General features: G+C 40.1%; 1 protein-coding gene across 1 annotated transcript; it reads right to left on the bottom strand.

The window, feature by feature from the left end:
* Positions 1 to 4,817: 4,817 nt before the first annotated feature.
* LOC311598616 (methyl-CpG-binding domain protein 3-like 2B) lies at positions 4,818 to 6,389 on the bottom strand. Its single transcript, XM_084783836.1, has 2 exons — positions 6,322 to 6,389; positions 4,818 to 5,598 (listed from the first exon to the last, which is right to left on the bottom strand). Exons 1-2 carry the CDS (start codon positions 6,364 to 6,366, stop codon positions 4,963 to 4,965), a joined length of 681 nt encoding a protein of 226 aa, XP_084639962.1. The 5' UTR covers positions 6,367 to 6,389; the 3' UTR covers positions 4,818 to 4,962.
* Positions 6,390 to 12,939: the final 6,550 nt, after the last annotated feature.

Raw genomic sequence — 12,939 nt, 5'->3', positions numbered from 1 at the left:
AGGAGGAAGGACCCAGGTGCCCCTAGGTCAGTTTGACCCAAACATCAAGGGCATTCTTGAAGATGCTTGCTTTTGAAATCTGCTCAGTCAAATCACACCCACCATCGTCTCCTGGCCTCCCTCTCAAGCCGAAAACCGGATCAACCCAGAAACCCAGAAAGCACAAGGGAGAAGTTCCAAACCATGAAAAACCTGACCAGATCTAGGGATGATTCCTGTGGGCTCCATGACCCTGGGCTCCATCATAGCCTCTGCACAGTTGCTCTGCTGTCCTCTGACACCCACACTGTGATCACTGTCCCAGGCACTCAGCTCTACTTGGCCCCAAACCATTAGACCCATGACACTGGGACAGTTCTCACAGACCTCAGCCCAGTGCTCACTGCCACAGAGTGATGTGGAGTCCTCCCACTCCCGACTTCACTCTCCCCTTCCTCTTCCCCTCCCATTGGATTGGTTGGGGCTCATTTCCACCAGGACCACAAACCATCCTTGCCAGGTCTGGCCTATTGCTCTTTAGCACACTTGAGTCCTCCCCTTCATGAGAGCTCGGTGGAGACCTTGATTCAGTAGACACTGCAACTAAACAGAAACAAGTGGGCATTCACATGTGAAGTCGAATATCCATCCCAGTGACTGGCAGGCTTCCTGAACCACTAGTCATTCCAAGCCAAGAGGAAGGTCTGCTCTGGTAGTTTTCCCAGCTCCCCATCCTCACTTACCCAAGGGCCTGTCTCATGTAGTCTCTGAGAAAGTCAACTCTCCTCGTGGAGAGATGCCGGAGACAGTGGAATCTGGAGAACTGAGGAAGGAACTTGGACACCCACTTCTCTTCTCTCTCTCTTGTCCTGGGGCCAAGCATAAAGATGTTCTTGGAGATGGGCGCCAGGGAGAGTTTGCGAAGGTGTCTCATCTGACACAGGCAGGGAGCAAATTGGGCCAACAAGGACACATTCCACTCTGTGTTCAGTTCCAGTTCCTTCAGGTGCTCCGAAGGAAACACAGTCAAGATTTGCCTGGCTCCATGCACAGGCTGAGCCCAGATCTGCATCTTCCTGCAGCACAAGTGGAGGGAGCCCTGTCTCTGCTGGGCCCACTGCAAGAAGCATGCCTGTTTTTTATCTGGCCATGGCCTGAGGCAAAGGTCAGCTACCACCTTCAGTCTCCGCCTCAGGGCATATCTGGGAAGGACCTTCTCCACTTGCATCTCATCCAGGCCCTCAGCCGAGCAGCCACCATGCTCTGTTCCAGTGTCTGGGGTATCATCCTTCTTCTGAGTCCTCCCCTTGAAAACTAAGAGAAATGTAAACAGCACAGGATCACATATCCTACTATGTATATACAAATTTCTTAGGTCCTGGATGGTTTATCCTGCATTTTCTCAGAAGAAAGAGCCCTCTGATCAAGATATGGACTAAAGTTATTTGTGAAAGTTTCTAAAACTCAAGTATTTGCACCCAAAAATGTGTAGGATGAGGCATAATATTTTGAGTCTATGCAAAGCACCAAGGCTGCTATAATGTAGGTGCTAGTTACCAGGCTTCTAAACCATCTAGGTCATGTGACTAGGAAGGATTAAAAGCTGAGCATGTCTGTATCTACCAAACCAGTTACAAACAGATTTATTCCATTTTCCTTTAAAGGTGACCCTTTCAGCTTTTCTTTCTCATGGTCACTGATGTTCCAAATCTACTCTCACTGGCACACAGGCATCACTAGTGCAGACCCTAGGGTTTATCACAGACCCTCCCATTGATAAGTTGATAATCAATTTTAATAACTAATTGTGATGGGGAGAATGGGTTAAATTAAAAATCTAAGCTTCTGATATTCAGGGGGAGGAGGTCCCCCTCAGACACAGACTTAGGGGAGGGGAGGGGAGTAGGGGGGAAGTGGGAGGAAGGGAGGAATGGGAAGATACATGGGATGGGCTAACAACTGAGATGTAATATGTATAAATTAATAAAAATGTATTTAAAAAAATAAATAAATAAAAATCTAAGCTTCTGGACACCCAAGTAAGGAGTCCTCTACCTATCAGCCCTCTCAGTCTCTCTGTCTCCCCTCCCCTACCCCCCTCTTTCCATCAGGCTTTCTCTGTGTAGCCTTGACTACCTGGATTTGCTTTGTAGACCTGCTGGCCTTGACCTCACAGGGACCCACCTACCTCTGCCTTTCAAGTGGGAGGATTAAAGGCGATTGCCACCACACCCATGTAGATTTTAATTTTTGTTTTGTTTGTTAGGCAGGGTTTCTGTGTAAATCCTTGGTTGTCCTGGGATCCTTTTATAGACCCAGAGTCTCAAAATCACACAGATTTGGCTCTCTCTGCCTCTGGAGTGCTGGGATTAAAGGCATGTGCCTTCTTCTCATCTCCTCACAGAACTTTCTGTAAATCTGACCATACAGCATGTAACCAATGAAGCCTCAAATATACCAGAGGATGGAAATAATAAGTTGTATTAACCTTGCATCCTACCATATAACAATGCAGTATAAACTTCTCATTGCTGAAGAATAAGACTGGGAGTTATTTTTAAGTATAACAATGTAAAGACAACCAATCTATCCCTTATTTAAAAATCACTCCAAAATATTGATTACATCACGTGGACCTAAATAATAAATGTACACTCAACTTTTTGAATGGGATGAAAATCAGGATTGTTAACGATGACCTTCCTTCATATTCAAAATTCTCTTACCTCAACCTCTCATTATTGCTCCCGCAAAACTGAGTGGTTTCCATTTTCTTTTTAATTACTTTCTTAGTGCTAGAGCTAGAAATGAATATATGCCATGGAAGTCGTTCATGAACTGAGTCTCCAGAAAAGGAGCTCATTAAAAGTATAACATCATTAAACAAATGTGTCCTAAATCAATACATTAATAAAATATTATCTAAATAGTTAAAAACATATTTGAAACACAAGAATATAAGTTTTTCCAGTGGAATATCTCATATATTTGGCATTATATGATTTCTATAATGAACACTAAGTATAGATACCATGCTAAAAGTCATACTATAAGGTATCTCCACACTTTCCAAAGTTAGATTCACAAGGATCATAAAATAATTGAGGAAACCATACTCATCTTAATTTTAATATTAGGATAGAATAAAAATTTGAAGCTCAATAATGAACTGAAAATGAGAGCATTCTCTATATCAATTATCACAAGTACTTCTATATGAGAATCCCTGGACTCAGAGAAAATAGAAATCTATGGACTGAGGATTTCCACTCACCTCCAGGTCCCTGGTCTTATCAAAGCTTGCCCTGTGCTTCAGAGAGGCTGTGCCTTCTGATCTCTCTAGACAACAGCTGTACCTTGAAGAAGGGCTCCACTGTGTGACCACCTCCAAGGGCCTCTGAACTGACTGAGTTTTATGCTTCTCAAGCCCTTATATAGAGATCTGAAGACCCCACCCTAAGGGGGAGTTTGTTGCTATTAGCATAATTGACTTATCTTGTATAATCTCCTTCTGTAAAGCCCTGGGTATACCTTAAGCTTGGAATTTGCCTTTTTGGTATTTGGCTGTAGTCAGATGCCTGAGGCAGGGTTTATCACATACACTTCCATTGATGAGGTGATAATAAATTTGAAGAAAGTACTGTGATGAGGAGATTCGGTAAAATTTAAAATAAGCTTTTAGAAACCCAATAGGGAATTCTCTCTGTCTCTCTTTCTCTCTCTCAGTCTTTCTTTTTCCTCAACTGTAATGACCTCTCTCTGAGACAGGGTCTCTATTTTGTATATCTAACTATCCTAAAACTTACTGTTTTGCCCAAAATGTCCTCCAATTCACAGAGATCTGCCTCTGTTCCCATGTGCTAAGATCTAAAGCATGTACCACCACTCCTGGGTGAAAAAGACATTTCCTTTACGGAGTAATTTGAAGTATAAAGATTCATTGTCAACCTGGGCCACTCTTGTTGACAGTCCACATGACATGGCAGAAGCTTTTGCTTTTTCTGCTTGCCCTCCCTCATGACTTCCATTTATTGTATGTTACTGCTGGGATCAATACAAAATCTGACCTCAGCAGGATTCTAACAGAGACTGGAGACAATTATCTATCCAGAAAGCCTTCAGGTCTGTATTTGTACTGTAGAGTCATCCAATCTCTGGGCTTAACACTTACATGATTCTTGGAATTCTGGTTGTGAGAGAGCCATTGCTGGGCTGCTTAGACCATATCCTCTAATCCAGTCTAATAAGTGGCTTCTTTGTTTTATAGTATCTTATAAGATTTTTTCCTTTAGTATCTCTGACAGTTATGTGGGTCCAAATGTCACATTGAAACCCCCTCTTCTAAAATGTTCAAGCACCAATTTAAAACTAATAATGTATTTAATTTCTTTGAAGGCAAATTATATATTTTGAGTTTAGGATAATTTTTTTCACATAAATTTTATCTTGTAGCTCTAGCTGTGGTAGAGCTCACTGTAAATAACAACAAGCTGAAAAATAAAATATAACTGAAAAAAATAGATGAGAAGTTTAAAACCCAGATTGGTATATAATAAAGATTCACTTTTCATACAAATATCAGTAATAATAAATGTGTTGAGGGATCAGAGGCTTTCACTGCCATGGACTCAGTTGCCTGCACTAGGACCACCTCCTCCTTGCAAGATCCCTTACCAGGATACAGAGAAAGAGGATGCAGGAAGTCCTGATGAGACTTGATAAGCTGGGCTTAATTGATAAGGGAGAAGGGCTCTCCCTCTCTGAGGACTATGGAAAGAAAGTAGGGGAGAGGAGGGAGGGCATGTGGGAAAATAAAGAAATCGGGAAAGGAGACTTGATTAGTTCTTAGAGCAAGTATTTTTTAATAAATCAATACAAAATTACATACAAGTCAGATAAAGATACTTCAAGTAGAACTTACAAAGGCCACAATATGTGCTTTGAAAACTTTTAAAATGTGGATATCTGAAGACCTATGACTGTTCACTCCCTCATGTTCTCCACCAGCCTGGCAAGCCTATCTTCCTCCAAGGCCTCAGCCAGTCTCTTTCTGGCTCTCTTCACCTTCCTGGCCTGTTTCTGGATGTCTGCAATAGTCACTCCTTTTCTCTCATAAGATGGTGACAGCTGAAGAGACATTGGCCTTGTTACTCCTCGACTGTAGAAAGATAGTGACTGCTGAGGAGCCTCTTGTTCCTCTTCCAAAGATGAGTGCTGAGCAGGGCTGAACTCTGTGGAAGTGTGCAGATCCTTAACACCACTGGCTTCATCCTGCATTCCCAGTGCACTTTGGTTTACATTGGTATTAGGATCCAGAGGATATAAAATGTTCACTTTCCTGTCTCCAGACTGAAGATCATTCAACCTCAACAAAGCAGACAGCTGCTGGGGTTTCTCCAGGTTCTCTTGGTCTTTCCTTCTCATGGTGATATTCCCAGGGTAAGAAGTTATTCTAGACACAGGCTTTTGGAAGATGCAACTGGTCAACCTCATAGGACCACTGGTAGTTACCCCAAGTCGGGTTCTGGTTTTTGTTCTGGCCCTGAACTTTCTCTTGGCTTCCAAAGCCTCTCTCTTCTCTTGTAGTTTCTTGGGTATGATGCTTCTTCTCAGTGTTCCCTTTGAAAACAAAGAGAAATGTAAACAGCACAGGATCTCATATACTACTATATATACACAATTGTCAGAGTTTTTGTTTGGTCATTCCTTCATTTTCTCAAGAGAAACAACTCTCAGATCAAGGTATAGATGAAAGTTCTCTGTGAAAGTTTCTAAAACTCAAATATTAGGACACAAAATGTGGAGGAAGAGGCAACATATTTTGAATCTTTACCCAGGTACCAAGGCTTTTGTTATGAAGGTTGTGGTTATGAGGCTTCTAATTAATCTAGGTCATGTGACTAGGGAGGATTAAAAGCTGGGCATGTCTGTCTCTACTAAGCCAGTTGCAAACAGATTTCCTCTGTCTTCCTGTCAAGGTGCATCGCTCAGCTTTTCTTTCTCATGGTCACTGATGTTCCAAATCTACCCTCAGTGGCACACAGGCATCACTAGTGTAGAAGCCCTCCACTCAAGTTTGGGCAAGAACACTAGCTGTCCAGAGAAGGACAAAAACTTGCAGAAATACCTATCATAGATTAAAGTTGTCATTATGGACTGATGGATTCCGTCCTACATGTCTTCCAAATAGTATTAGCAAATAGCAACTTTCAGAAGACACCAAGTTATATTTTTTGAGATAATTTTATTTTAAAGTACAAATGTGCATGAACATAGGGAGCTTTAAGTATAAAGAGAAAACAAGGATGACCATTCCACACTTAATGTGAATTATGTACTCACGATCAAAGGCTGGCTTGGAACTGAGTTTCCTGAGGTCCCCTCCATGGTTGTAGAGTTTGTTCTTAAAGGCTCCACGGCAGATTCAAAGGGGGCATAGCATCAGTAAAAAACTGTAATAATCTTAAATTTTAATGTAATCATAGATTAAAATTTAGTAGATTCATAGTGAACTGAAAATAAGGGCTTTCTCTATATTAACTATCAGTAGTACTTCTATATGAGAATTCCTGGACTGGGAAAAGTATAAATCAATGGACTGAGGATTTCCACTCACCACCAGATCCCTGGTCTCATCAATCTTGCTGGAAGGTCTGCCGTTTAGCTAAGAGAGGCTGTGCCTTCTGATCTCTCTGCACAACAGCTGTACCTTGAAGAAGGGCTCCACTGTGTGACCACCTCCTAGGGCCTCTGGACTGGGTTTTTTGCTTCTTGCTTTTATATAGAGAACTGAAGACCACACCCTAAGGCCAAGTATATTGGTATTATCATAGTTAAATTACCTTGTGTAATCTCCTTTTTTAATGCCCTGGGCACACCCTCAGGGTTGGTTTTGCCTTTGGGTATTTGGCTGTTGTGAGATGCCTGAGGGGGTAATCATTTTTAATAAGTAATTGTGATGGGGAGAATGGGTGAAATTAAAAATCTAACCTTCTGGACACACAAGTAAGGAGTCTTCTACCTATCAGCTCTCTCTATCTCTCTGTCTCTCCTCCCCCCGCTCCCCTCTGTCTCTCTATCCAGTGAAGGTTTCTCTGTATAGCCTAGGCTGCCAGGATTGGCTTTGTAGACCATGATGGCCTTGACCTCACAGGGATCCAGCTACCTTTGCCTTTCAATTGCTAGGATTAAAGGCGTGTGCCACCACACCCAGGTACTTTTGAAAAATTGTTTTGTTTTTTTATGCAGGGTTTCTGTGTAAATCCTTGGTTGTCCTGGAATCCTTTTGTAGACCCAGGTAGTCTCAAAATCACACAGATTTGGGTGTCTCTGCCTCTGGTGTTCTAGGATTAATGGCGGGTACCTGCTTCTCATCTCCTCACAGAACTTTCTGTAAATCTGACCATACAGCATGTAGCTAATGAAGCCTCAACAGGCACAAGAGGATGCAAGTAATAAGTTGTATTAACCTTGAATCCTACCAGATAACAATGCCGTATAAACTTCTTAATACTGAAGAACAAGACTGACAGTTATTTTTAAGTATCCAATGTAAAGACTACCAATATGCCCATGATTTAAAAATCCATTCAAAAATATTGATTACATCACGTGGACATAAATAATGAATGTACCTTCAACTCTTTGAATGGAGTAAAAATCAGGATTGTAAAAGATGGGCTTATTTCAAACTCAAAATTCTCTTGCCTCAACCTCTCATTATAGCTCCTGCAACACTGAGTCAATTCTATTATCTTTTTATTTACTTTCTTAGCGCTAGAGTTAGAAATGAATACATGCTAGGGAAGTCATTCATGAACTGAGTCTCCAGCAAAGGAGCTCATTAAAAGTATACTATCACTAAACAAATGTGTCCTAAATAAATACAATAATAAAATATTCTCTAAATCGTTAAAAAAATATTTGAAACACAAGAGTATAATGTTTTCCGGTAGAATATCTCATATATGAGGCATTATGTGATTTCTATAATGAACACTAAGTATAGATACCATGCTAAAAGTCATACTATAAGGTATATCCACACATTCCAAAATTAGATTCACAATTATCATAAAATAAGTGAGGAAACCCTAGTCATTTCAATTTTTAAGTTACAATATATTAAAATATTGTACCTCGATACTGAACTGAAAATAAGAGCATTCTCTATATTAACTATCACAAGAACTTCCATATGAGAATTCCTGGACTTGGAGAAAGTATAAATGCATGGACTGAAGATTTCCACTCACCTCCAGATCCCTGGTCTTATCAAAGCTTGCCCTTTTGCTTCAGAGATGCTGTGCCTTCTGATCTCTCTGGAAAACAGCCCTAACTTGAAGAAGGGCTTCACTGCATAACCACCTCCTAGGGCCTCTGAACTGACTGAGTTTTACCCTTCTCCAGCTTTTATATAGAGATCTGATGACCCCACCCTAAGGTGGAATGTTTAATATTAGCATAATTAACCTATATAATCTTCTTTTTTAAGACTAGGAATATTTCCAGTGTTGTTTAAACCTTCTGTCTATTTGACTGTTGTTAGATTGATGAGACAAGGCTTATCATAGACCCTTCAATTGATGAAATGATAATAACTTGAAAGGAACTTAGTGTGAATGAGAGTCTTGATTAAAAATAGAATGTTTTGGATAGCCAACTAAGGAAGCCTTTTCTCTCTCCTCTCTCTCTCTCTCCCTTCCTCCCTCCTGTCCCTCTCTCCCTCTCTCCCTCCCCCCTCTCTCTCTGTGTATGTCTCTTCCACTAATTCTTTCTGAGACAGGGTCTCGGTTATGTATCTCTGACTATTGTCAAACTAGCTGTGTAGACTATACTAGTATCCAATTCAAAGATCTGCCTCTGCTTCCCATGATCTGAGAGCCAAGGCATGTTCCACCACACATGGCAGAGAAAGATATTTCCTTAATTGTGTGAAGTGAAGTAGGAAGAATCACTGTGAATCTGGGTCCCTCTTTCGGCGGCAGTCCACATGAAATTTAAGAAGTTTCAGGTTTTTCTGCATGTCCTCATTCATGCCTGCCATGTTGTCTATCTTAATGCTATGATCCATGTGAAATTCACCTTCATAGAATTCTCTCTCACACTGGAGGCAATTAGCTATCCAGAAATTCTCTAAGACTCCAGGCCAATATTAGTACTGTAGAGTCATCCATCCTCGTGGAATGAAGAGTTGTTGGATTCTGGCCTTCCTGGTGCTGAGACAGCCATTGATGGACTAATTAGACCACATCATGTCATCCAATCTAATAAGTGTCCCTTTTGTTTTACAGTCATCTTCCCAGGTCTGTTTCTCTAGAGATCATGACTAATTTATGATTCCAAATTTCACAGTGAAACTCACAATTCTATATTTAGCAAGCAATAATTTAAAAATCACTATGTATTTAATTTCTTTGTGGTGAATTATATACTTTAAAGAAGATAAACTTTCCATTAATCCCAGAACAGGGAAGGCTAAGGGTGCTGGATCTCTTTGAGTTGAGGCCAGCCTGGTCTACAGGGCTTGTTTGAGAAATGCCAAAACCATTACACAAAGAAACTCTGTCTTCAAAAGGAAAAAGAGGAACAAAGCAACAACCATAAACTTGTTTACAAAGAACAATTTAATGTTCTGGTCTATGTATCTAATCTAAAGACACTACTACTCTAATCAGAAGCGCCATTATCTCAATGAATTTTTTATTTCATCATTAGAAGTGCTTCTATTTTTGTCAATAGTTCAACATCTCCAAATATCTATAAAAGTAGAAAAACTGTTCCAATATAGTTTTTTAAAATAAATTTTAAGCCTGGTACTTGTTATGGAGATGAGGTTGAATTAGAACTCACAAGCTGTACAACCATACCAAGCTGACTATTTTCTGTAGAAGATAAAAATGTAGAGGATAAAATCTGTTCATCAGGGCTGGGTGTGGTGGTACACGCCTTTAATCTCAGCATAGTGGATTGAAAGTTAGATCTCTAATTGACCTGCCTGAACTCCATAGTGAGACACTTTCTCAAAAGACAAACAAAACAAAAGAAAAGGAAATGTTTATGTATTAAAACAAAACTTGCTATTTACAAAATGCAAACCCATGTCTGTCCTTGTGAACATGCTTATATAATAATAATACATATTATCCACTAGCAAGTCTCGAGGTTCTTTGAGATTTCTTCCAAAGTTTTCTGCTTCCCTGATCTTGAGATGTACAACAGAGCAACAGCAGTGGAAAAAATTTACATGCTGCTCGGACACAAACATACTGGCAAATCCTCCACGGACTCAGCTAGTGCCTTCCTGGTTCTCTTCACATTCCCCCTGTCTCCAGCTGTCTGCAGTGGTGACTGCTAGTCTGTCATAAGATGGTGACAACTGAAGAGACACTGGCATTGTTCCTCTGTCAGCAGGGCTGGGTGTGGTGGTGCACTCCTTTAATCTCAGCATTGTGGAGAGAAAGTCAGATCTCTAAACTGATCACCCAGAGCTACACAGTGAGACCCTTTCTCAAAAAACAACACAAAACAAAACAAAACAAAAGTAAATGTTTATGTATTAACACAAAAATTGCTATTTCATAAATTGAAAACTCATGTCTGTCCTTGTAAACATGCTTAGGTAATAATATAACATATTATCCACTAGCGAGCCTCTAGGTTTATTTTGCTTTAATCCAACTTAGAATTATATACATATTTTGTTTTTGGAGACAACTTTTATCTATACCCCTGTCTGTTCTAAAACTCACTCTGTAGACCAGGATGGCTTCAGCTTAGAGACCTGCCTGCCCCGACCTTTTCAAGGCACAGCTAGTATAGAAGTGTAAAGACATGATTGATATGACAACATTCATAATACCTTTATGGATTCAAACTACCGTCACATGAAAGAAATCTTGGACCTGTAGTTAAAATGGAAACATTAATTGAGTTTCAGAAAAACAAACAAGACAAGGGCAGACAGCTGCAGCATGTTGGTCTCCTTTCATGACCACACATGTTAACAAGTTAAGGACTCAATATCAAACCCTAGAGAACCACTCAGGGTACATTATTCCTGAAGACCAACAGAGCAAAACCATAATTAGATTTGGGTTTGAGATTTTTGCCTCTTGATCTCTTACTCTCCTACCTCTTTCTCTCTTTCTCTGTCTCTGTCTCTTTCTCCCTTGGGGTATCGCTCCTCCTTTCTTTCCCTCCTCATGCTCACTAAATAAAGCATATAATCTTAAATATAAATGAAATTATGACTTGACATTGAACAATTTTGGGTAAAGTGCCCCCTTTTTTCTCTCATACAACCTAATATTCAAATAGTACAAGAAAGGTGGTAGACATAGCATTACCAGGTTGTTGTGTTCCTTATGCCCTTGCAGGATATTTGATTCCATTGTGAGCCTTGAGACAATGAACTGTAAATACCAATCTTTTGTTTGGGGCCTTGAGCCCTAGCACACAGCTTTAATCCAAGAGTTTTCAACACACTAGATTTAATAAAGTTAGCCCTAGGTCAAGAGGCAGAGGAAGAAACCAGCTGACAGGGATGAAGAATAGGATGGATTTTCAGTTGAACAGTTATTTGTGACATGGTGTAGAAAAGTAAAAGGAGCTTTAGCTCTTAGATTTTGATGTCTTTACTTCCTTTGCCTATGACTTATTGGACTTTAACCTAGCATGGGTCTTCTGACCTTGATCTCCTTGGGTGTCTGCTGAGCTAGTGAGCCTTCAGGGCTTTTTCCATGGGAAAGAACACTGAGTAGGGATCACCTGATACTATCTTTGCCCCACCGAGTTAGCAGTTTTTCTCCCCCAGCATCTGGCTGCTGAGTCTTTATTGATAAAAGAGTGTTTGGGATTTTCATTTCAAACAACATGTTGTAGCTTCTCTCCCTTCCTTAGCCTCTGTCAATCAGACTTCCAGTTTACATGATATTTAGTATGCTCTTTAAGAAACCCAACATCTATCAAGTAGTGATCACATGGGAGGAAGGGTCAAAGGATTAGATTCAAGCTGGCCAGGCCTGTCTAGCCTAAGGTAAGGCTTTGTAACCCACCTAGTAGCTTTACTAATTTAATTACTAAATAAATATATGGACCTTCTCATCTCAATGCTATAAGAGAAGGCATTTCCTTGCTCTGTTGTTTGGTTTTGTATCTGTCCCAGAGTCCTACTGTGGATCATAGCTGTCCTCAAGGTAATTTTCACAAGAATTATATGTCAGAATATTTCAATCAAACCTGAAAATACTACATTTTAAAATATTACTATCCATGCTGGGCAGTGGTGGTGCACACCTATAAACCTAGTGTTTGGGGAGCAGAGGCTAGAAGATATCTTTGGTTTTCCAGCCAGCCTTGTGTGCTGAATGGAGTCCAGGGCTCTCAAAGCAACACAAAGAAGCCCTGCACCTAAAATCCTAAATTAATTAATTAAACAAAAAATATAATGCTCATATGCTTCTTTTTAAAAAAGAGCTGGAAAAGGAGTGAGTTGGGTATATCATCATCACTGTACATTTATATTTTAAACATATGACAAGTTTTGGGTGGTCCTGACATATGACTTTGAATCAAGCACTCTGAAATAGAGGCTTGGATCCAGCGCAACCAAGGTTACCTCTACAGACCTTGTCTTGACAAATCAAAAGGCAACCAGGTGTAGGGGCATATAACTCTAATTTCAGAACTTGGGGAGAAAAATGAGACAATTTCTGTGATTGGGAACACCCTCAGGTATAAAGAGAAGTATCTGGGATAAAAGTGAAGAAGAGAAACACAGTCTGAAACCTTCAAAAATAAAGATACAACAACAACAAATAGGTAAACAAAAATATAACCAAAAAACCTAAACTAGACACGTATGCAAATAGAAAAGAGAATATTAGACCAATATTCCTCATGAACATGGATGGAACAATACTTAATAATAGACTCACAAACCTAACCAAAGGAAACAGA

The sequence above is a fragment of the Acomys minous genome (genome assembly GCF_964271855.1).
Source record: "Acomys minous genome assembly, chromosome: 5".
Taxonomy (NCBI): Eukaryota; Metazoa; Chordata; class Mammalia; order Rodentia; family Muridae; genus Acomys; species Acomys minous.
The sequence above is the reverse complement of the archived record's forward strand: the minus strand, read 5'-3'. Positions and strand labels throughout refer to the sequence as shown.